The sequence below is a fragment of the Oenanthe melanoleuca genome, chromosome 12 (genome assembly GCF_029582105.1).
Source record: "Oenanthe melanoleuca isolate GR-GAL-2019-014 chromosome 12, OMel1.0, whole genome shotgun sequence".
In the NCBI taxonomy this organism is placed as follows: domain Eukaryota; kingdom Metazoa; phylum Chordata; class Aves; order Passeriformes; family Muscicapidae; genus Oenanthe; species Oenanthe melanoleuca.
Genome location: NC_079346.1, coordinates 15809909 through 15836077, shown reverse-complemented (window position 1 = coordinate 15836077; position 26169 = coordinate 15809909). Strand labels below are relative to the sequence as shown.

At 39.9% G+C, this 26169-nt stretch overlaps 1 protein-coding gene across 1 annotated transcript in view; it reads right to left on the bottom strand.

The window, feature by feature from the left end:
• Positions 1 to 26169, bottom strand: part of DOCK3 (dedicator of cytokinesis 3) — a 176773-nt gene that overhangs the window by 75094 nt on the left and 75510 nt on the right. Inside the window, exons 10-14 of the mRNA XM_056501874.1 lie at positions 17620 to 17701; positions 13192 to 13252; positions 11051 to 11198; positions 6426 to 6514; positions 4237 to 4362 (exon numbers count right to left, since the gene is read on the bottom strand). Coding sequence (XP_056357849.1) covers positions 4237 to 4362; positions 6426 to 6514; positions 11051 to 11198; positions 13192 to 13252; positions 17620 to 17701 — 506 coding nt within the window. The remainder of the gene's footprint in view (positions 1 to 4236; positions 4363 to 6425; positions 6515 to 11050; positions 11199 to 13191; positions 13253 to 17619; positions 17702 to 26169) is intronic.

The following is a 26169-nucleotide window of genomic DNA, read 5'->3' as shown; positions in this document are numbered from 1 at the left end:
TCTGCTGCCTCTATGGCAAATTAAATTAGCTTTTTTTTTTCTCTAAAGAGAACATTATGCAAGAGTAACTCTGCGTGCTTCTCCAGCTTTCACCGAGCAGAACACAATTGTTTCAAAGAAAAGGGACAAGCAATACTTATTAGGTTATTTGCTACCCACTGTTTGACTTCTATGTATAGAAAAGAATTTATACAATGTCCTTTTTAAATGCAGTGATTTCCCTGGAATATTTGCCTTTCACTAGTAGGAAGTTGTTTTTTAATGCTTCTTATCTCCTCCAACTTTCCATTTCCACAAGTTTATTTATGACAATAATACTTTTTATTCTCCCTGTAGACACTTTTTGGTGATAATTATTACATAATTATGTCTTTTGGTCTCATTAACACTCTTTCAATGAACATTCTGAGAATGGCTGATGGATTTTGCCATGTCCTTTCCTCAATGCATTTTTGCCATGACTTTGTGCTCACTGACTGAACAGATGCTGAGATGTTTCTCACCTGTTTCTCACTGATTCTCCTGTCACAGTTACTAAATTTGCCTGAAACCCTGTGGTATGAAGAAAGACAAAGTCTCCACCTCCCTATTACCAAAGTTTCCCTGTGATGTTATGATTTGTTGTCTTTATCAATCCCAACATTCCATGGAAGACATGAAAATGGAAAAAAAAAGCAAGCAAAAAGCAGACATTACACAGAAAAGCAGAAACTTACACCCAACAATCTTCATCTCTGCATCAGAAACAAAGGGGAGAGAATAAAGGGAAAGGAACAGGAGAGAAGCCAGGAAATTAAGACAAGAAGAGAGAAAAAAGAGAAAGAAACGTCACTCACGAGTCGGAGATGAAGCATGCACTTTTCATCAGAGGATCAAAGGAAAAGACAGAATACTTATCAGCACATGGGCAAGGGGAGGGATGTCCTTGGGGGACTGACAAACACCAAGCTTGTGCAACAGATTTCTGCTCAGCAAGTCCTGCACAAAGCCCAGCTGCAATCCCCAAGGAGCAGCACAGGCCTCACTGCTCTCAGCTCTGGGAAAGGTAAAATTGGCAGGATCAGATGCATGGCCTTCAACCCAGGAACAATTTAGGAAAAGAAATAAAGAAAAAACAAACCATAAATGAACAAAACCCCACAATAACTTCTTCAGGAGGCTGGTTTGACTGAATGCCCTCTGATTTTGCTAAAAAAGATGACTGAAGTCTTCATGATGCTCTTGTCAGATGACAACACAGTAGGAAACAAAGAACATTTCAATGTTACAAAAGAAGGCAGGAAGGGTTGTTTTGTAGAATATTAAGCTTGTTCTGCATAACCATGCAAGATACAAACCCATAATGACCAGTTTCACTTTGTTTCTTAATTATGACCAGCTACCACTGATGGTGCCCCTATCTGAGGGACACAAAAAGAGGGCTTGATACAAGGAGCTAATGCTCCAGTTCGGAAAACAAAAAGAGATAAGAAAATAGTAATGAGACACAGCTACAGAATTTTAGTAGTTAAAATGTGAAAGGATTTCCTGTTAAAAAAGAAAATGAAAATATTCAAACCTATGACAAAAAAAAAAAAATTTGAAATGCTAGAGCTATTTACTTTTTCAAAAATATATTTCTTGGTTCAGCAGAATGATCACTGCTTTTTAAAAAAGTACCATGGGACACAGCCTTTATTAATTTATTCATACAAAACATTTTTAAACCACACTGTCCTGAAAAATCTGTATCCACTTGCAAAATACAGGTCATGAACTTTCTGTGCTGCTTTCTGGAAGAGGAAACCCTGTGTTTAATGATAAACAGTTCTGAAGCAAAGCAAGGAAGAGCTGGTTTGACAAAGACTATTAAAGCAGCAGACATAGCTGAGAACTGCTAATGTGCATGACAGCCTTCAGTCTTTGGCTGGTTTCTTTGGTAGGTTTTTTTTGGTTGTTTTTTTTTTTTTTTTCCTTGGTCACATGTGTCCCCAGTGAATTATTTTTCAACTTTAGACAATACTCATAAAGCTGTAGAAACATAAGCACAAAATCAATTGATAGACATTCCTTGTTCATGTAGCTGGGCTAATTCACCTGAAAGGTGACACAACCCAAATATTCCATCCTGGATGTCAGGCAAACTCCAACTGGATCTGTTGTTTTAAAATTAAACAACAGGTAAATATCTGCTGTCACTTGACTACATCAAACATACTTTGATTTACAAAAAAACCCTGATTAGTAATTAGACAGAACACTGCTGCATCAGTGGAGTTCCATCACATTTCAATCTCCTCATTTTCCAGAGATTTCATTATTCTGGAAAATGCCCTAGATAGTGAAAGCCTTTGTTTGGAGCCCCATTCATGACTATCCCTCTCTTCACAGCTCCTCTCTATTCTGGCAATGTCCTCATTTACAACTACAGTGAAAGTTCATTCCTCAACTGCTTGGCTTTTCTTACTTGGTGTTTACAGACATGTACAAACTGCCTTTCCTCACAAATAGAATCATTATTCTTACAATGCTTAAAGCTTTGCATCTAAACTCAATACATGAAAATCTCTTGTAACACACCTGGAATCAAGGAGAAGTTCTGTGCCCAGATCCTCTAGAGAGGCAGGAAGCATTTAACAGCAGAATGGTGATTTTACCACCATTGTTTCTATCAATCAGCATTTTGAGCATATATATATATATATGTATGTATATATGTGTGTATGTATACAATTCCAAACAGGTTATCATCTTAAAACTCCAGTGTCTTCTCTAAAAAGAGCTGTGGCTCTCACAAAGAGAATCTGGAAATTTTGATTAGCTGCAATGAAGAGAGAATCTTAAAAACTTAGGGCAGGAGTACTTTCTGTATGAGCACAGCTGACCTGTTTGCTCAAGCCCTGGCCCAAAGTAGCAAATACAGGGGACACACTGTGCACCTTGCAGAGGGACCAGGGCCCAGAAAACAAACAAACAGACAAAAAATTACACAGAGGAACACTGAGGACTGTTCCTTCAGCTTCAGTGACCTGAAGCACCTGAGGCACAGCTTTATCCACAGAAATGGAGCATCAAGCAGCTCTTGCAGGAGAATCAAATCCCTTGCACAAGTGTGTAAATATGACACATCCAGCTGTGATCTCAATTACAGCAAAGCACCTTGCAGCTGCTGTGTCTGTACATCAGCCTGCAATAATTCATTTTTTCCCTATTCCATTGCTTTGGGTTATGCCTGGAACTGCTATAAGGCCACAGCATTTATAATTGGCTTTATAGCCCACATCCTCTGCTGCTCTCTTACCACCATTTTCAAGCTCATTAGTATATATACACATGTTGTTCTAAATCCTTTGACTCTTTAGTTTCTGGAAATGCTTCCCACCTACTCCCTATTTTATTGAGGTATCTGAAGAGCTTCCACAATGAGGCTACAACTACTTCTGGTACTGATGTCTCACTGCAGCCTTTCGAGTAATAAAATCTGATGCTTTTCCCATCATGCTTTCACCAAATCTCCCATGTCTGTAAAGTCACCCTTGGGTTTGCTCATCACAACAATGAAGTAATAGTTCAAATGCTACTCATCAGCAAACCCATTTGTTACCACACTGCAAAAGTCAAGCCAGTGTAACACCAGGTTTTATGTGCTTGCATGATTGCCCACATTCTGGGTTCTTCCCTAAAAGAACTCTTGGCTGTGCTGGGACTGCCAAGCCAAGAAGCATCTCCAGCTGCTGCTGCAGAGGTGAGGAGCAGAGGAAGCACAGCAGGGCTGCAGCCAAGACATTGCACAGACCAGCTGCTCTGTGAGGCCAGAGGGAAAATCCAACCAGGTCTTCATCTTCTCTGCTTCTCATTACAAAAAGATCACACAAACTCAAAAGCATCTAAGCTGTAAAGTGGAAACTCATTTTTTCCAGGATTTTGACTGTTGGGAAGAAGAAATTTCATGCATCTAAAAAGAAACATTTTTATGCTGAGTGTACAAGAGGGATATTAACTGGCAGGGGTCATGGGGAATATCAGAGCAATCTTTCCAGATTCCCTTCTATCCACATGATTTTAACACCTTCCATCACTGTAATGTCTTCTCCTGACAATGTTTTAGCATTTACCCCCCCAAATCTGGCATTTATAGATAAATAAGACAACTCTGTTACAAATCTCACTCAAGTAAAGTGCCTATCCCAGTTGCACTTGATTGGAGAGTAGGAGAAAAGAATGGCCAATATTTTCAGCTTTAGCTGCTCTGTTTACCTGGCATTATAACATCAGGAAATCCCAGTTTCCTGGTGACAGAAACGCCCCTGTTGAAGATCATGGGGTTTTCCCTTCGGATCTGCTCCATGTCACCACGAAGAAGCTGAAGAGATATTATAAGTCCTGGAAAAAATCCAAAGAGGTTCATTGTTGCTGATCTAAGAATTAGATTCTGTGTGAATAAAGCATGCAGGTAAATGAATGTTTTGCTCCACAGTTAATTTGATACAATATATAAACATAGAGGTCTTTTCTCCCTTGGAGTAATTGAAAATTGAAATGGAGAAAACAAAACTGTTATAAGGGATCAGTTAAGAACACAGAATTATATTAAAATACAATTCCTAACAATCAGAATATCTAAGACATGTCCCAGGCTACAGAAGGTAGTTCCATTATTCTATTCCTCACGTGCAGCAGGTTATGATACATGTATGAGCAATACCTCTGCCTGAGGGACCACCAACCACACAAAGCTCTGGAACACCTCTAAAGTGCCTTTAATCCTGCTTTATATCATGAAAAGACTTAAAGTGTATCTGTTCCACTCATTCCTTTAACTGCTTCATAGAGGGATGTTGATTTTAATGAAATTGCCACCAGTTTCTCAACATATTTCAGGAGTGCCAACAGGCCAAACTGACTTCAGCAACCAGCTCTGCTGTTCAGTGTATCATCTGAACAACTGGACTAGAAATAATTACACATTTAATCTCAGTCCAGCTGCTTTCTCTACTTGCTTTTAATTTACAACATAGGAGAGTGAAATTATGAAGTCCTGCATTACCATACCAAAAAATACCATGATTCAGCTCAGCCATTTTAACTCAGTCTCACCTGCTGAGCACACACTACCACCTGCACATATCCATGAGAATTACCTGCACAGAGAAATTTTCCACAGTCTTTATCTCCTTCAGTGTCACTTGGTCAAGAGTTCTTTCTGTGCTCTCTGTTCACTGCCCAGAACAACACACACCAAACCAAATCCTGCCTTGGATGCACATTTTTGGACGAGCCATTCAAAGCCCTGCTTAGGAAACTAAGCTCAATATCTGGGCTTTGTGACCAATATTTAGTCACCATTTTCTCAGACAAGTTACCAAGGGAACAAAACCAGGAGTATCATGTACCTCCCACCCACTTCCTGCCTTCTCCTCTTGAAATAATTTTCAAGCCTGTTGTTTGGCTTCAGCCAAATTTGGCAAATAAGTAGATACCCAGATTACATGAAGATTGTATAAATTTAATGAATACTGGGAGTTGGGATGAAAAAATGAGCATAAAGCCTTAAAATGAAGGAAAGGGAGGCCAACCAGCCAGCTGGACAGTCAGCATGTATGTACTCAAAAGCTGCCAAAACATGGACATGCATCTGCCCAGCTGGATAAGAACACTGCAGGGAAAACACAGGCTCTGAAACCATGAAAAAATCCAAACCCTTTGAATACCATGTATGAGGGTGCCTGTGTGTGCAGAAGTTTCACAGCACACATGAGAAATCAGCCTTGACTATTTTTGCCACTTAGAAAAAAACTTGTTCATTTTAAATCCTTGTTTGCTATTAAAAACAAACCAATGAAAATTTTTAAAATTCCAGTGTAAAAGGACCGGAGCAAATTTGGAAGTTCAGACATGTTGCTCAAGTTTTCAAAGTTATAAAGAATTTAGGAAGATCTTCTAATGATGACTAGTGGATAACTTTAACTGTAACAGGAGGAGCAGCAGGGAACGAAACCAGCTTTTTCACATAGTAAAATTCCAAACCTGTAAAATGTTTCATTTGCTTATTGTTGTGCTTAATCTCTTCTACAGGAGTGTGCACTGCATATTCCACTACAGTGTTTCAGTATACAAACAAGCAAAATTAAGACAACTTCAGTATTTGGACATGACCATGATTCAGGCACTTGGTAATGAATGCAGAACTGGCTGTAATGAAGCTGAACTGTATCCTATCAGCTGCTTCATTTGCAATGGGAGAGCAGTGATATCTCTGAATTAGCAACTACAGACATCATTACATGAGGTAAACAGATAAGACAGGATTTACTTTCCCTATTTATCTGTCATTAGCTACAAAAGGAAAACCTCACATCTCAGTGAATTTCTCTGCTACAAATAATCAGCTGTTTCCTAGAGCAGATGTTCAGCTGCAGTTGTGACAAGCACAAGCAGATATTTACCATAGTTGGAGCTGGGGGCTGTGTATTTGGTGCTGGACTTGCGGATGATGTTTTCATGGATCTGGCACCATTCGTTTTCATTGTTACACCTAAAATAAAAGAACACTAATTCAAGTTAAAGGCTTTCTGCTGAACCATCCTAGAACATGACAGTCAACTTTGCTGCAGAGATAATATGAAAGCCTGCAGGGTCCTGATGAATGAGAGAAATCCCACATAACTCTTATGTTTAAAAGTGAAAGGAAACAAAATACTCCCTAATAGTTATGTCCTTTCAATGGGCACTTGGGAGCTGGTGGTGACTCTTCTGTCATCAAAGCCATTGTTCCACCCTTCAGTTATGACAGAATGAAGAAAGCTCTGGACATCCTATCCAAATTCTGTCATGTAGAAAATGAGGGCTACACTTGTGTTCAGGATTCAAAGCACAACATGCAGGAGTTGAAGTTCCACCGAGACAGGAATCAGGGGAAGCAGCCCCACGTTCCAAGGCCACAGGCTACTGTCCCACAGGGTGGGAGAGACCTCAGACTTGGAGAGAAGCCAAGAACTGAAGTGACCTTCTTAATCAAGCTTGTACATGAAAGATGAGCCATAAAATCTTCTCTCATGTGAAAAAAATGGCACCTTTACCACAAACACTGCTATTGGTTAAGAAAGAAAGGAAAAGCAGTATGTTGCTCAAGTCTAACATTTTAAATACATCTGTGCTTTATTTAAATCACAAGATTCAATGATTCCCCATGAAGTCAGCAGTTTTTAACTCAGCAGCAATAGTGAATCTCATTTCTCCTGAAAAGCAATTGAATTAAACAATTTAATTAAAGTTCTGTCCTATTGACTCTTAAAGGTTAAAAAAATAGCTCATACTTTAAGCTTCCAGCTCCTAGGAGTTTTGACAAATAAGTCACTTTTTAAAACTTCTCCAAGGATATTACCATTTTTCCCCTTTTTTGCTTCCCCCAAGAGTACAGCATGTCAGCACAGTCAGGGTAAGGCACACAGCAGCTCCTGTGAAAGCAGTGGGGATGTTTTGGTTTGCTGCATTATGTAACTGAAGAATAGCATGGCAGAAGGAATTCAGGTTCTGTACAATTTCCTACAGCTTTAGTCTTGCAAAACCATGTGCTGCCAAAAATAATGAGGTAACCCTCAAAGCCTGTGATGGCACAATTACTGACACCCCCAAATGTCCTTAGAACAGAGGAACAGAGAAAACTTGGAACTAATGAAACACAGAGAACAAGTCACTTGCTCTACTGTCCACCTCCTGTAAGTACTGTGTCACTTCTGGGAGGAGACACCAGTGCCCACACAGTCACACAAGGCACATCAGCATGAAGTGACCTTGCAGAACTTCACAGGATGGTAAATTGACTGTATTTGCACTCCCCAAAACAACCTCTCCAAACCTAAACACAACAGAGCTAAGGCATTAATGGACAGTACAAACCCCCTGTCAATAATTGTGGTGTTATGTGCTAATTCAGCTCACTCATCAAGCAAAAATAAAATTTATCTTCACATTGTCAACACATTAAAAGTAATTTATCCTACTCCAAATAATATTCTCCTAAGAGCAGAGACAGACCCTATAGCACAAACTCTACACCATCTTCCCTCCTCACAGTTCCAAACAAATGTCTAATCTGTAGTGATTTCTTAGTTGCTGTACCAGGCTATGGAGTGCAAGTTAAAATAGATCTCAGCCTCCACTTACTTATGCCTGCAAATTAACCTGCAACCAAGTTATCCTAAAATATTCTGTAAGGGCAGCTTAAAGCCAGTTTTGTACTAAGTGCCAGTGGAAGCTGCACTTGGCATTTCCTGAGTGCCAGGAAGGAAAATGTTCTCCCAGCTTTGACAGGATGGCCTGGAAACACTCACTTGGAATGTGTTTCACTGTGCTCACATTTTACTTGTCCAGACACCAAGTATATAAAAGAATCTATTTCTTCTTTAAATAAGGGTTTTTTCCTGAGCCATCCATCACCTTTGAGGCTGGCTGATTGTGCAGCAAATGCACATTTGGAATGTTCTCCATCTCACAGCAGCCCCCAATGTCAGCAGCTGGGGTCAGCAATGGGATGTGAGCTCTTGTCCAGTGAGCAAACAGCAATGGAATAGCAAATGGAAGGGCATTCAGGCATTAACAGGTAAGAATTTTAAGATCTAGGGCTAGAGAAAGAAGGAAAAAAAGATTGCAAGAAAGTAGGACAGAAAAAAAGAAACAGAAAAAGTGAATATGGAAGAGTTTTCAGGGGAATTGTAAGATGGGGACAAAGAGTAACATTCAATGAGCAAAAAATTCCATTAAAGATACAAAGGAATACAAAATATTAAGTCAAGTTATCTCAGAAAAAATGGACAGAATTTAACTTCCATCTCACTTATAAATTATTTTACATATATATTAAAAAGAATAATAAAAGTAAACCTTTATGCTTTCACATAATGAGCTTATAACTACAGCCGTGGTACTCTATCCTCTTAGGGAGATTTTAACATGACTGTGCGATTAAAAAAGGAAAATCTCAATTGTGAGGAAAAAAAAAAATTTCAGACATAAATCTTTAACAATAATAAGGCAAGCTGAGAAAGACTGGTGAAGTAAATTGATTTTATTTCCCCCCCCATAAGCATTCTCTTGTGGATTCAGCAGAAGTCTCCATTGACAGACCATGTATTTGTTTCAGCCTTTGTTAGGTTTTCAGTCTCAAATTTTTTCCAGCTTCTCCCTGTGAAAAGGCTTTTCTAGCTGTCTTATTTGTGGCAGCTGTAAGCTGTAGCCACATAGTGTATAAAAGGAATGCTTTTTACTTCTCCTTGAGAAATACAAATACACCTCTCTCCTTATTTCATCTTTATGATGTTTCAGAGCTGGCTTGAGGCATTTAAACAGTAATCAAAATGAGAGCAGCAGGTAAGAAAATCAGTTCAGGGCTGTTTAAGCACTCATATTCAATTTTAAACTTCCAAAGGACAAAACCCTGTCATTTCAATTGTGGCCTACAAACACAAAAAGGCAGGTTAGCTAAAGGATTGTGCAAAGAGAAGATGCAAGAGACAAACCCATGAAAACTGTCATGAAAGACCAACAGCTATCAAAGCTGCAAAGGGGATGAGCTGGTGCCCCTCAGATATATCCATGCTCCCTCCTGAATATTTCTGCTGGAGATTTACACAGAATCCTGCAAACAGCAGCAGCATGAAAGAATGATGTACAAACCTTATAACAGCCCAGGAGAGTGATAATAGTGATAAAGCATTACAAACATCTGATTACAGAGCTGAATTCAGCCAGGGGCTCTCCCTGCCCACGTGAGGAACAGCTGGTGAAAATGTGCTGAGGAATTTGGGCAAAACTGTTGGTGCTCTGGGTGCTGTGAAGGGAATCCATGTTAACAAAACACTGCAGATTAGCAGGAGGAAAAGGGAAGCTCTGTATCCTGTGATTTTTATTCCATCACTGTACCAGGACTCTGGGTTGCTCTAAAGGGCTGTGTGACTCCACTTGTCACTGACAAAGTCCAGTGTTTCAACAAATTTTCTCTGTTCTATTTTTCAGAAGCTAAAGAGGCATTAAATGGGCAAAAACCCAGAAATCTAATTACCAGAATGTTCCATTTCTGTAAACATTCAAAATGTTGCAGTTGCAATACATTAACACCATATCTACATAGCCAATAGGACTATATAGCCAAAACCCACTGGTCAGAGATAAGCTGAAACTGAATGAGACAAAAGGCCAAGACTGGCCAGATTCCACTGACAGAGAGAAGAAAGACGACCATTTTCTTCCCTATAATTTGACATTTTTGCTCCAATTTTCATAACTTTTGGCAAAGGAAGAATGAAAAAGCTGACTCTGAGAGACTTTTGTTTGGACTTAAGAGATTTCTAATGTACGATGAGACATCCAAGAATCTTCAGTGAACAGTAAAAGTCATTTTTTCATTTAGTTACCCTTGAAGATCACATTTTCTGCTGCTGAATGCACTTCTCAAAGAATGACAAAGTTCTATAACCCACCAAATTATCTTACTACTCTCAGTAGGGCCACAGACCACAAAGCAGTGTCAGCTGTGCCTCAGCCCATGTGCAAAGCAGATCTTGCCAGTATTTATCCTCACTGACAAGGGATTTAAATATTCCCTGCAGTCTGCAGACAGTTTGTCTGTGACCTCTTTATTACAACTGTGAGACCACATTTCATAATAAGAATTTGCTAGTCCAAAGTTCAAAAATCACAAATAACTGAAGACAGATTCCTACTCAAAAAATGTTGATTTCTTTTGAGAATTTTGGTCACACACTGTTGACTTCAGTTGTTTTCTATTCCTTTTGTTAGTTACCATGAGTGGTAAGGAATAGCAGATGAGGCATGAGCTATTATTCCCTTCATCAGATGAAATGCAGCACATTTCTTTGGGTTTGAGCTCAGCAGATTTTAAATAATTCACATTAATAAAAGAGCAGATTTGCAAGTCACATAGATCTGGGGAATATTCAATAACTTCTGAAGGATTTCACACACCTGAAACATCTGTGGATAATATTCATCAGTTTTTATGAGCTGCTGGAATAATGAAGAAGCAAAAAATTTCCTTCTAGGAGGTACTCACGTGTAAACTTTGAGCACAAAGTCCTTCTCCTCCTTGATTTCGGAGATGGACTGGAGCACATCCATGATGCTGAGCACTGCACAGCCGTAGGGGCGCCGGTAGTGCAGGTGGGGGGGCCCTTTCTTGGAGTCATTGAGCAGCATGCGACCTGCAAGGGAGGGAATTCAAACATCAGGGATGGACACAGCCACACCCTGCCTGTGTGCTCATTACCCCTTGAGAACACTGCCAGGACACTTTCAGCTCCAGGCTGACACTCCTGCCTGCTCTGGAGGAGCTGGTGTTGGTTTTCCCCCAGCCCCACGTGCTGGTCTGTGCTGGTGACAATCCAGACATGCTGAGCTGGACTGGCACAGCAGCAGGGCTGCCCCTGCAACATCCCCCTCTCCAGGAGCCTGGGGGGCAGATCTGGGAGGGGACACAGACAGGACAGCTGACCCTCGCTGGCCAAAGGGTGTCCCAAAGCACATGACAATAAAAGGAGAAGGAGGAATGGGGACACTTGTCACTGTGAGATTTGGCTCTATGCAGACTGAAGCCTGCCTTCCTGAGTAGTGACTGGACATTGAGGGCTGATGGAAAGTAGGGAATGAATCTTTTGCTTTCCTTTGCTTCTGCTCATGGCCTTTGCTTTATCAGACTGCCTTTATCTTCAGCCTTCTTCCATCTTATTTACTCCCCAGCCCCATCTTGCTGCAAAGGGGAGTGACACAGAGGCTTGGAGGGCACCTGGAGTCCACCTGGGGTCAACCCACCACAGCTTTTCACTATTAAACTCTTCAAACCCAGAAATCCACTTGAACCTACAGCTCACTCAGCCAAAAACACTCAAGGGCAAAGTGAACAGCATCATGTCTGGCCAGCTTTGATTTGTAGCTCCATGACACATATTTGCATCCAGCTGGGCTGACTACAAATCATCTGTGGATGAGCCAAGAATGTGGCTTGTACTCACCAGTCTGACCCACACAGAGATTCACTGTGCTCCCTCCTTAGAGTGCACTATTTGCACAAATTCTCATTTTATCCGACTGCTTTAAGGGAATGTATTATATATTGTATATAATACATTTAATATTATATATTGGTTGTTTATCATGTTCAGATGGAACCTTCTTGGAGCACAGGAAGGAGAAATCTGAGGTACAAAGCTGCTCAGTGATTGACTTCCAAATACTGAGGCAGTTTTTAAATAGATCAAAAGATGCCAAGGCCAGAAAAATCACTGTGATAATCGAAGCAAACTTGTAACATTCCACATAATAATTTGTCCAGCCCTTGCATCAAGGTTAATACAGCATCTTTCTACAAGCTCCATTTATCACCTCAAGTGATAACAGAGCAATTCTGATGTGCAGGCTCCTATGACACGGGAAGTCAGATAGTGAAACCCCGACCTCTCTGACACATTTGTGGCTCTGAAGGCACATTGCCATTCCCAGGACAACACACAAAGCTCTGTTTAGAGCTGCTGTACTTCAGAAAAGGTGTCTGTGGCTGGTAATGGGTGTGAGCAGTGACTGGCAACAGGCTTAAAAACCCTTTCCTTGCAAACACTGCCTGGCCATTCTTCAGTCAGCTGAAAACCTGGAATACATGAATGGCACTGCACTACTTACTTGTTTACAATAATAGAGCTGAGGAAACTGTCTTTGCTGCTCCTGCTATACACTGTTTACATTCTCGGCCTAATATTTTAAATAAATTACACTTAACACAGGTAAAATATGTATTTGCACCAGACTCCTACAGCAGAAAACAAATCTTGATAACAGCCTCTGATTTACTCCAAATGGATGGTCAGACATACTGATGTCCTGCCCTGTAACACAGCTATATCACCAGTAAAAAGATCTCATTTCAAATTTTTAAACATTAAAAAAGCCTTTTTAGTTTGTCCCTCTCCCATAGATGTGGTGTTTAATCAAAAATTCTGTTTCAGACTCAGAAAAACAAAATCACTGTTAAACAGTCATCTGTAACTTTCTAACACTTAGCTCCATATGGTCTGAATGTCAATCAATGACTGAGTTTCCTAAATGCATAAATCATTACAAAGTCAGCTAATTAAAACATACATTTAAAAATACTCTAAGAGCTCTGTTTATTACATATATTTCAAACACTAAATGATACTGTACCTATTCGGATTACATGGGCAACTATGTACAAATCCCTCTTCATGTCCTTGCTGCTGAGATCCTGAAAGATTGGAAAAAATAGAGACATTCCAATGTAAGTGTCTGCAACTATAAATGTGGATGAAAACTCTGAAATCCCATGTCACAGAAAAGCAGATCAAGACTTTTAAAAATGAGGTTCAAGAAAAGCCAAACAATGGGAAAAGGAGAACCTACAGAAGAGCAAAAGGAAAGCTGAAGTTAATGAAGACATATAAGTGGTATTGACTCTGAGAAAAATTTCAAAATAATGAAATAAATTTAGAAAATACACATAGGACTCTTTTCAATAATTCATTACTCCAGCATTTTGCATTCACAAGTCAGAAGCCACCTTAATTGCAATTTCCATGGTATGTTGTAGTTTTCACTGATAACGTCATAAACAAACAGCAACTTCTGAGACATTCCTCCTGCAATTTTATGTTTTTTAGTTACAAGAAAGGTCTAAGAAACATTTCTTCCTAAAAACAAGTTTTCCCTATGCCACTCACCTCTCAGACAAGATTTAAACAGATACTGTGTACCAGGAGAATATTCATCCCTGTTTTAGACTGATGCAAAAAGGCTCCTCGTGCTCTACAGCAACAGCTGCTGCCTCTTTCTCTGCTGAGTGCTGTCATCTCACTGCCAGGTACTACTTAGAAAAATTAACTGGAACCATTTCTGATTCAGATAAAATCTCATGGATTTCTTTAAAAAGCTCCTCAGCTATGCAGTATTATACAGCAAAAGGAAATAATGCCATTTTTATACAAAGAGGGGAGGAAATCTAAACTGTGGACATCTAAGATCTGCAGTTCATAATCTGAATCAATTTAGAATTAAAATATGCATTTTGCTGAAAGCTAAAACATGAACCTGAAATCACACAGGGAATTTCTTTCCCATGTGACTTGAGAACCTCAACCAGTGAGATTAATGGCAATGCAACTCCAGATTACAATAAAAGCTGGCACAGTGACTCAGAACAAGGCACAAAGAGAATTTATCCTAAGGAGAAGTTTCAATCCCTTCCCAATTGTGTTATGTTGCTAAATTACAGCAGGCAAGGAATAAATTCATGGCTGTGCCTCCTTGCTCTCCAAAAGCACCTCTGCATTTCCCAGGGCAGCAGGGAGCTGCACAGCCACTCTTTGGGATGCTGCTAACCAGCAGATCAGTCTCTCCAGAGCCAAAAAATGAAGCCACATAAACCATCCTTAGCATTTCCTTCTCAGGCTCGATTCTGCTGCTGCACCAAGAAGGGAACACACTTTCTAGGCTTTCTCCATTACCCAGCATACCAGGGTAACATATGGTAGCCTTTATCCTGCATGTCTTGGAGACATGAAGTTACACACACAAAAGGATCTGACATAGTTTTAATCTCAGTAATGCCTGACAAGACATTTCAAAAAGCAAAAACACTTGAAGGTAATATTTAATGCTCGAGAGAGCAATAGATTCCTGAAAATATCTGTGCTTTGACAGGGGTAATTTTATTACACCATCAGATTACCAGTTCTAATTAACAGCAATTTAAAGAACTATTTTTTCAAAGGGCAGCTGTCAAAACATCAGAAAAAGGCAGGGCATGAACATATTGATGAGTTCACACTTTAGTTGCTTTTCCAATTTCACAAATATACTGTGTCACAGGCAAAAGACAAAAATGTGGGCCCAGATGGCCTTGCATTTCAGTTTGTACAGCACAGGCATTTTACAAGGCAAGAAATTCTTACTGTGACATGGGCCAAACAATCAAAAGCCCCAACGCCTGTGAGGAAGTTTTCAGATAATTCCTCTGTAGAGAATCCTCCTAGGACCAGGAGAGGGTAAACTACATTTACTGGTTATTCTTAGGACTGCATCCACAGACTGGGTATTTCGTGCATCCCTCTGAGCTTCCTAAATGATACTGACTGATACACAACATAATTTCATTCTAATTCTAACTGAATGGCTTTTCAGAAAATCACCCCTAAATTTGTCCACCTGTACTGGGAATGGAAGAGAGTTACTCTACAATAATGGTTAGTTCTTTACAATGCTGGTTTCTAGAAGGGTCTGCTTGTGTGTTAAAAAACCCAAACACCATCTCAACTGTCCCCAAACCACTGGAATCAAGGATACCTGTCTGTCATAAATTAGTTATTTAATTCAGCTGCCAACCTCATAGGCCACAGAGAAAAAGGTATTTAACAAAAATAACAAGCTTATACAGTGTAGTTACATTTTAATTCAGAGCCAGGAAATGTTTCTAATGTGCACAGGCTGAGGTTTCCTTGAGTGAGCTTTGATCTCCAGAGCAAGCAGTTTCTCACCTTTGCTATGATATGACAGCAGATGTAAAACCAAAGTCTGGGATATTTTGATATCTTACACAAGGAGACAGCTGAACTCTTTGAAGTAACAGAGATAGCAGAAAAAGACAGGGATCCCTTGAATTATCTAAGATATGGGCTGCATGCCTTGGGGAAAGATTAGAGTTTTAAAAAAATACTGTGGTGTGGTGAGGGAGGGCAAGGAAATAAATAAATAGATCTAAAGTCAAAATGAACACAAGCTTGGGAGCAGACCTAAAAATCACATAATTATCTTATCTTAGAAGCATTTCATAATTAAGAAATTATGATAAGATAGAACCACTGCAGATAAAATGGTTATTCAAAAAAAGCAAATATTTATTGCTCCTTTACCACACATCTTGGAAAGTTCTTTGAACACATTTATGAAAAATACTGTTCTAGAAGTGTGAGATTTTTTGCACAGAAAATTTCTCCAATTATAATTCCTGTTACATAGAGTATACATTCATTATAATTGTTTTTTTGTAGAGTACACATTTGACAGCAGCTGAGTGAGAGTCTAAGCACCTCCACCAGCCAGTGATGGAGTCTGAGCACCCTGGAGAGCTGAGACTGCAGCAGCTTTGGAATTTTTGCACAGTGATAGGAAAGGGAGCTCAGGAGGTGTCTCTGGTCAGGGCTGGGGCTGCACTGGCAAATGTCTGCAATCCCAGGGCTGGCTGCTCTTGGACTAGACTGGCCCTACACAGAATATGCAGCAAGCCTCTCCTGGAACTGTGTTATGGCCCTGGCTGTAATTGATCATTGTTTTTTAAGGGTGTAAGGGCTGGTTTGCAGATCACCAGAGCAAAACTGTTTCACACTGCTCACCACACAGAGAGAAACAGGACACCTGTTCCATGACCCCTCATGTGGCATTGGTGAGGGTGGGGAAGTTGGATGCTGAAAATCTTTTCCAAACTGATGAACCTCAGAGGCCAGAAAGTGCCAAAGTTAATTCCAAGTCTGTGCTGCCTTTTGGGAATATTCCTTAGGGTAGCTCATAAAGCTGCACTCTAGCCTTTCACCTGACTCAGACAAGTGCTGAACCTTAACCACTGCCCACCTTCTCTCAGCAGGGCCAGACTCTGGGTTTCAGTCACCATCTCTGGGGTGACACTGTCACCTCTGCTGATGTTTAGTCAGCTGACAGCACCTCCCTGATGGTACCAGAACTGCTACTGATGTCAGCATCCAGGTCAGTGCTACTTTTGGACTGCATCTGCTAGATCCAGATGGAGACAGAACTGAGCATCCTTACACCTGGATTTATCTGTTCCCTAAGAGGAGGAATTCTGCCTTCTTAAAGGAGAGAAAGGTACAGTGCTGGGGACCAAAGGAACCAGTGCCTGGTTCAGTGTCCAGCCCTGCCTGAGCTCAGAGAGTATAACTGCCAGAACCAAAGCTCTGCCATCCTCCTTCTTCACTGAAGGTAAAAATACTTCTGCTGCAGAGCTTCCAGCATGTGCACTAAGTAAAGGTGAGTCATGATGGAAGGTGTTTATCACACTTGGGATCTGAGATTCCTTACAGTTATTCTGTGAGGAGCTGCTATGTTTCAGTGTCTCCAGATTTTCATATTCTTTCTGAGAAGAAGTAGCAGATAAAATGATGGTCTGACACTTGATTCTAAGGGAATTTTAAACACAACTTAAGACCAGCACAGAAGGGATTTCTGACAAGGGCATGTAGGGACAGGACAAGGGATAACACTTGTCTGATTTTCATTCAGAAGAAAGTGCCTTGCTTTATGTTCAGGCCATCTCAGCCTTTTCCTATGCCCTGTTATCTAAGAGCACAGCACATCCAATGAAAATATTAAAAATTTCACACTATTTGCAGGAACAAATGCAAGTATTTCAGAATATTCACTTAGCCATAAAAATAATATAGAAGTACATTCACTTTCTATGTTAATATTTAGTCAAAACCATAACAAAACTTAGAAATTATTTCTGTTCTACTGATTATATTGGAGAAGAAGAACTGAGTTTCCTTCCCCTCAGGAAACCTCCCACCCCACTCCTGTGAGGGGAGAAGAAAGGGAACAGACACATACTGTGAAAAGTGCACACATTCGATCAATCTTCTCTGGATTTCTGGGGCCTCCATTCTTGTTTAACCTCACCATGAACCTCTCACTGAAAAACAAACAATGGTAAAAAAACAATGAGCTTTTCCTGTACATCCTTCAACAGAAAAATGCAGGTAGATTTGGGTTTTATGTAAAAAAGATGCAGTGGTTGCTATAATTCCAAAGTCTATAAAATAGTATTCACTGGTCTATACAAAATTACATGGAATAGCACAGATTTCTAATAGTAAGTAGTCTGCATGTGAAAACATTGTGTTGATGCATATTCATGATGCAATAACATTAAAATAATGTGAACATAAGAAGCACAGAACCTGTACACATTACAACTCCTCCAGGCAAAGGCTAAGGCAAACTTGCTGAGGGATACACTGCTTTTGGAAAAACTGAGTTCATTAAAATCCACTCAAAACTAAAAGTTACAAGAATACCAATTAAGCAATCTCCTTCAACAGAGAGCATTCCTAGAAGCAAGACACTAATTCAAATACATTAAGATTCAATTGATATAACTCTTACCAATCAAATTAAGCAGTCCTTTGATGAATAAAACCAGCACGTTTAGCCAGACTGCAGAACACACAATAATCCTCACAATGCATGGTAAGACATGGACATTCATATTACTTCTTAAGACAGAGAATTTATGTGTAAAAGTAACTGCATGAGCAATTTTTTCCCTAGTATGCAACGGCCCCCTAAATATTGATCACAGTTTTCTCCCTAGATTTTCACAGAAATAAAGAGAGGGCACATAATTAAATCTTCCAATAATCACACATCCTTTCAATCCTATCCAGTACAATTGCATCAGTTCCAGTAACCTTCATTTGATACATGTGCCAGCATATTATCCACCACTGGCCTGAAGAAAAAGAGAGCACAATGTCCACACTACCTGCTTTGGTGCTTGCTCCAAGGGCCACTCACCCCTGCTGTTCAGCACATGGATACAGGAAATGCCTGATTTCAGTGCACAGCCACTGCTTTTTGTCACCATTCTGCATTAAAGAGCCCTTCAGAAAAGCTCATTCCTCACAGGGCAGGGACAGCAGTGATATTCCCACACACAAATAAGCAATATAACACTGTTGAAAATCCAAGACAAAGTGCTGGAATCATTTTGTAGAACTCACCCACAGTGAATTTTTTCAGCAGCATTTCAGGGACAGTTCTAAAGCTGTAAGATTGTAAGAGTGTGGCACTGAGACCACCTTCACCATAGACACACACATTTCTGGAGTACCACACAGGTGAAGCCAAGCTGCTGCTCATCCTAACTATGATTTCTCAGACATCATCTCTTGGCCATTCCACACAGCTTCATGCTGTGAGTTCATGTGACCTGTCCATTATAAACACTGATATATTTTCGGAATTAGTACTTTTGTTGAAATGGTCCTTAACTCTCCAGCGTAACCCCATACATCTCATTATACACCTTTACATGGTAATTTATGGAAGTTAATGATGCTCAGCAATCAAATCATCCTCTCTGGCTGTTTCACTCTCCCTGTCACTCACTATTATTCCAATCTCCATGTGTCCCACAACCACTTTCAGTTATTTTAATTAATTTGCTCAGGTTCTGTTGAAATGCCACAAAGAAATCCATAAGAAACAGACATTTGATGATTATTTTGGGATGTCAGTAAGTTAAGAACATTTTACCAAATGCTTTAATGACATGGTAAAATCCATTATTTCAGTAAGAATTCTGTGATGTGTTATGTGGAGAGCAGGACAATACTGGAACTTCACAACATTGCACTGACAGTCACATTATAACAACATTACATCTTCATAGCTACCTCTGTCTACCCAATACATAAATCAATGTTACATATTGTATTTTAAATGTTCCAGTAGATATAGTCTTGAAATTTTAAAACAAGGTTTTTTAAAGTTTTTTATTATTATTATTTCAGCTCTAATGAGCATTTCATTTTCATACAGGAGCTGAATGCAATACTGTGTGCCACAAAATCCTGTGCAGACTGTCCCCTGGACAATGGCAGGGAAGGGGCTGCCAAGTCTTTGAGCTGAGCTGTCTGTATGGATTTCTTTCATTAACAAAAGCTGTATTGCTTAGTGTGCTTTTAAAGCACCCAAAGAGGGATATTGTGGAGACTCACTTGATGGTCTCTTGCAAGTTTTTCCTCCATTAATAAGTTGAAATCTTTTAAAATTTGCAATTCATCTTTTCCTTGCTAAAGCTATGGAGAAAACCTGGTTCCTGTCCCCCTATTCAAGTGCTTTTCAAGGAATGAAGCTGCCTCCACCTCTCTCACCTGCTTATTTATCACCTGTTCCCTTATTCAAGCACCACTGCAGTAATAACCTTTACATTCCAGTCCTCCCTTGAGTCCTCTTGAGCTTGTGTGAATAAATAATTAAAGGGACTTGGAGCCAACTGCAGCACTTGAGAACTGTGGGACAGGAAGAGGCATTTGCCCAAAGGAGATCCATGGAGAGGAGGCAGAGAGTGACAGGGCAGCAGTGCCAAGAGGCCACCCCAAAGGACCAAGCCAAATCCAGCTCTCCCTCTTTTCCTTGCACATCACTACTCCTAAACTTGTGGGTTTGTTTCTCATCTCCAGCATTCCTCTAATCTTTGATATTACTACTGATCAAGAACAGTTTACCATTATTCTGCTATTCTGTTATTCTACTAAGGTCTCACTGGTGCTGATACTGTCAGGATCCCTGGAATAGGACTGGAAATGGTCCCTGGAATAGGACTGGAAGCTTTTTACACTGACCCATATTATGAACTAGTTAGTCAGCTGCTTCCCATTTTACAACTGCAAATTTATTTCTATGTCAAAGCAAATCTGGAAGAATAACCCTGTTTCCAATGACCTGAAAATCCACTGCCTTCATCTATCATTGCAGGTCTGTTTTTAGACAAAAATACACACATTTAGGGACAAGAAACTTAATGGGAATTCAGTATCTTAATTTATTCTTTTAAGAGCTACGTCCTTGGAAAAAGTTGAGTCTCCAGTGTGTCTTTTCCTCAAGATTATCTTCTGCACAAGGACAAGAGCACACACAGAATCTAGGCAACATTAAGTCCAGTTTAGTAAGACTGAAATATCAAAGCTGAATAAACTCCATGTGGAAATTAATTGAAAACCCAGTAGTTATAACTGCCAGCTGAGTGGTGGAAATGAAGTATGGGAGGTACTGAGATGCAATCTGACTGCTTGATCCTACTGCTGCCCAAAACAAAACAAAACAAAAAAACCCACAAAAAACCCACAAGCAAAACCAACAACCAAATAAAAGTTTTCAGATAATCTAAATCAAAATCAGTTCTTTTGCATAAAAATGGAGATAAATGCGTCAAAACAGAGAAAAAAAAATTAACATTTTGCCCTGCTGAGCTCAGACGTGCCACATCAGAAACAGTATCTGAAACAAAAGCTCATTTCTTCCTCTTGCTCCTATATGCTATAAGTAAGCTCCAATTACTCTAATTGCAGTATCTCCTCCTGTGCTAATTCATATCATAGTGAAACCACCTCTTGTGCAGCACTAAGCCAGGGTTTACAATCACTCTCATGATTAGTAATTGCTATAGCTCCTCAAATATAAGAACCACTGCTCTGACAAGCAAAGTCAAACAGCTTCTTGTTCATTCACTTGAAAAGGAGGAAAAATGAAAGGAACATAGTGTCTCACTTCTTGGCTTCCCCAAAGTGACTGAAAAGCAGGACCATGCTGAATTCTGCAGAAAGGAAGGAAGCCATCAATAGTTTGGGATGTTCCATTTTCAGCATGAAAAAGGGGGCAAACAGGAACAAAATGTACTGTTGGTGAGCAGTGTGGCACTGTGCCCACAGGGAGTTTTTGTAGCTGAGGTTTGTTTATGATGTCCTTTGCACAATGTGTGAAGATGACAAGAGAAGGAGAGTCTGGCAAAGAGCTTGGGCTGGACTGGTGAGCCCCTTGTATTCATCCATGGACATGTTTCATTACTGGGGCTGTTTCAAGGCAAAAATCCTGCCTAAGCATCAATTTGGCAATGTAGGTACAGCATTAATAGATGCATAATGCCAAAGCTGTGGAGGTCTGCAGAGAGGCTGCAGATCAATTTTCTGTTTGAATTGGAGACTGGTGATAAAGAACATGGATCAAAAAAATTAATTCTTTAACAAAGTATAGGAGATTGGTTTTCTGAAGCAGGGACAGCAGCACATTATTGTTTCAATCTTGTTAGGCAGAAACCTCACATCTTATACTCTTCCCTTGCCTTAAATAGTGGTCCAACAGCTATTTCTCCCACAAACAAAACCTCCTTCACCCTCTTCGTTCCAATGCACACTGAAAGGGAAAAGGTACAAATGTACAAACATTCCCTATTTTTTCTTATTTTTCTCAGTACTTCTTATTTCCAGAGAAAACTGGGGAACACTGAAAATCCCCCTTATTATTATTAAAAATACCTCAGTCCTTTCTCAAAAGCTGTATTTAATTGGGTTTTCAGAATTTAGCATGTGGCCAATCCCTTCTAAGAACTCAGGTTATTTCAAAAATATGTATTGGTCCATGATACAAGTAGAAGTGCTCAGGGAAAGGGGTAATGTGGTAGCAGAAAAGATTATATAACAACTTGCATTTTAGACTTTGATCTTCTCTTGGTGTCTCCCCAAGTTTCTTTCTGACACTTTTAGTACCATGCAAAACCTTACCTGCCTGCAAAATACAAACTCAGGAACAAAAAACCTGAAAATGCTGCCACAGAAGCCAGAAGTTTGCAGGAATAAGCTACAAACACTTGCCTAGCAAGGACAGTTAATTTCCTTTCAGCCCTATTGGTTAAAAAAATAAATGATATAAGCATGATACTATTTAATTTCTCCCCTGTCCCACCTCCCTCCCACAAAAAAAGAAAAATCTTTGATCTCTTATTTAAAGAATGTTAACATGCCTGACAGTAACTCTAGAGTAATATTTGAGCTGGCATTGAGTGCCATAAGCATTTGAAGATGCTACTGTAAAAGCTCCATATTTTGTCTCAGATAAATCTCAGGAACAAACTCCACACAGGCCAGCCAGGAGAGAGCTTGGGATGAGCTGGTCACTCCATGGCAACTAAATCTTGCCAACATTTCCTTACCAAATATCCCAGTCTTGCTGTGCACACCACATTTCAGGCAGTTTACTTCATCAGTGCCATCAAATACTGCATTCTTCCTGCTCCTATATGTACAAGCTCTACAAGGACAATATGTTGACCAGATGAATGGAATTATTTTAGGAACTGTGTATAGGTATAGGATCAAAGCATTTTCTTAAAGCTGCAAAAAAAGGAGCTTGTTTCAATTAACATCAATTAAGTTAGGAGAGAAACACCATGAAAGAAATCCCTGGAGCTTGGTGGGAGATAAAACCGAACTACAGTCTCAAAACCTTACAGTTTGGACAAGCTAATATTTGCATGGATAAACTTGGGAAGCTGCTCCTGTATCAAAGAGGCACTGACCCAGCAGAGAAGTTTTAAAGCCCCAGGGCAGCAGCATTAGCCAGCTTTGCAGAAAGCAATTACTGCTCCCCACCATCCTGTTTGGAGGCTGGGGGAGAACCAGGCTCGACTGTCGTGGCTTTCCATTTGTGCTGCACCCTGCAATACAGCTACTGAGAGCCACATGAGGCTTCTCATATCTGCTTGCACAACTCCACACAAGAAAAAAATAGACTTATTTTCATTCCATTGGCCAAACTGGAAATTGGAATTTGGAAATTTGTCCAAATCTCTCGAGTTTGTCAGCTCCAAGTATATTACCACTGTCAGTGATTAAAAGAGTCACATCAGGACAGCACTGCAGCCTGATGCTTTTGAGAACACTCTGTAGGAACTTTCTAAAGAGGAAACAAGCCTCACTTCAGGCCTTCTGAACTTTATTTCATGAGCATGGTTTCATGTTCAGGAAGAAAGCATGCATTTATATTGACATTTTAGTAATTTCCCATGGTGAAAAATAATGAGTTTTTCTCTAGATAGATGATTTAAGCAGTAGGAGTATCCTCTGAAAAAGCTTTTCAAGTTTATTTTCTGTTCATCATGATTATCTTTTAGAGTTGCTAATTTTTGCTTATCTTCTTGGGAAAAAATCTAGGTCCTTACAGCTGCTGTAAGACTGACCTAATAACAAAATGTCCCAGAGCTCCACAAAATGAGTCTTCCTTCTCAGTGTGAATGCAACAGGAGGCCAGAGCATATGCAGAGAATGGACCCATGTCTGTGAAGAACTCAATTCCCACTTCCAGTGTAAACCAACAGCATCTCCCAGATCCCAGCAGTGTTTGAGCAATCCATCATTGACAGAGGTCAATGCCAAGCCCTGCAGACAGGAGCATCACCTCTGCTGAACTTTCAGTTTGCTCACTGTCTCAGCAGTGACTCACAGATGATTTAAAAATCTTTTTCAGGCGAGTGCTAAGAGTGTGTTTGGTTTTTCCTTTTCTTTTGTTGGGGAAGGCAGGAGAGTTCTTTCCTGAGCTGTCTTATCCAGCAGCTCTGCAATAACCCCACTTTCACAAACAACTGAGGCACAGTACACTGCTTTGGTTTATGGAGTGTATTTTATAAAGACATCTTAGAGAAAAGAACACCAAATCTGTGAGGGAAATGAATCTGGCCCTGAGAAAACGGCTCCAAGCAACACAGTTTGCTTCCCAGCAAATTCAGGCTTAATGCTCATGAATTATTAAATTACCACATTGGCGAGAAGCCCTGGGGGAGGATTACAGAGCTTACAGTAAGACTGTTACTGCAAACACTGGGTTCCCATGGAAACAGAAAATAGTGAAAATAACTACCTGCCATTTCTCTTGCCACATTCAAGGGAAAACCACCAAAATGTTAAAGTGTTATTGAGGCTTGCAGGGGAAAGGGAGCTAAGCGCCAATTACATTCTCCTTGGCTTCTCATGACTCTGCCACACTTGAACATTTGTCACCAACATGAGGATTTTTCTGTTATTTCCATCGTGAAAGGTATATATTTTTATTCCTGAAAGGAATTCTGTCAATTAGAAAAAAAAAAAATTAAAAAAAAAAAAAAAAAAGAAAATAAAAGAGAGAGAGAGACTTCAATCATCTAGTGCTATTCCACAGGGACAGTGATTTTAACTAATGAAAGGCAAGGCAGAGTGACCCTGCCAGGTGGCAGGTGAGGAAAACTTTAGAGGGAATGTTTCTAATTTTTGATTACATGTATTTTGTAGAATAAGGATTTTATCACCATCTCTACCCTGGAAGAAGCTAATGGTTCTGAGGTCTGATACAGCACCTGTCACATTTAATTCTTGCTCCACAATAGCTTTGCACATGACAATTTCTGTCAGGAACACAGAACTGGCTTTTGAGAGGGAATTCTGCCACAGAAAGAGCTCAAGTGTAATGAGAGGATTCCATACACTGAGCCTTCCTACAGACAGAAAATTACTTGGAAGTGCTTTCTCTGAGCTCATACATTTAAACAACACAGATTTCCCTGCTGCCCCTCAAGTGAGCAGAATTTCTTCCAGCTGTGTGTGTTTATGACACATTGCCATTCCTCCTGGTAAAGGGAAGAAGTTCCAATGCCTGCATTGATTTCTCATTCAACTCATTGATTTCTTCCTGTTAACAACTAAAAAATCAAAATAACCTTGCAGAAAACTCTATATCCCTGCCTATTTGTATGTCATATCTGACCCCCAACACAAAAAGCCCCCACTTGTGGGGAAAGCAGGATGGTGGTGGTGAGGGATACAAAATAAGGTGGAAATTTGTAAAAGCTCCTGCTTTAGAATAGCTACATGTTAATTATTCCATAGGAAGCAGGAGAAAGAGTAATTTTGTAGAAAATAATTAATATCTTTAATAATACCACTTACATCTCTTACAGCAACTTTCACATACCAATCCAGGCAGAAGCAGTTTCTTTTGCATACACTATTAACAAGACAGAGAATAAACAGGAAAACCAAGCAAGTGCAGATTCCAGAGAGAGATCCAGGGAATGAAAGTCAGCTGAAGCAACCAATAGAGAAAATGAAAATGCACCACTTCTCTTGTGTTCTTTTCTAAAAATCTACTCAACAAAAAACCTTATAAAATACTCTACAGGTTTTGTCTTCAATGATGACAAAACTTGTATTTTTCAGAAGTGCTATATTTTGTCAGAAAGGCTCTTTATCCCAGCTGTCTGTGTGCAGCAGACTTCAGAGACACACAGATCTTCCATGGTCACTGCAGTGACCAGAACAAACCCATGGCTGTGGGTATCAATATTCCTTAATGTTTGCTGAGGTTTTGGGAAATTCACCTTGAGCAGGATGAAAAACTCATGCTGCTAGCATTACTATTGCTATGAATTATCTATTACACAAAACTCAGAAAAATACTCCCCTTGAAATACTAAAGCCACATGAAACTGAAGTGCAGGAGGAGCTGATGGAGGATTAGCTATCCTAATAGATCAGATTGCTAAAAGACAGGTAAAAATTGAAAGATGAGCTT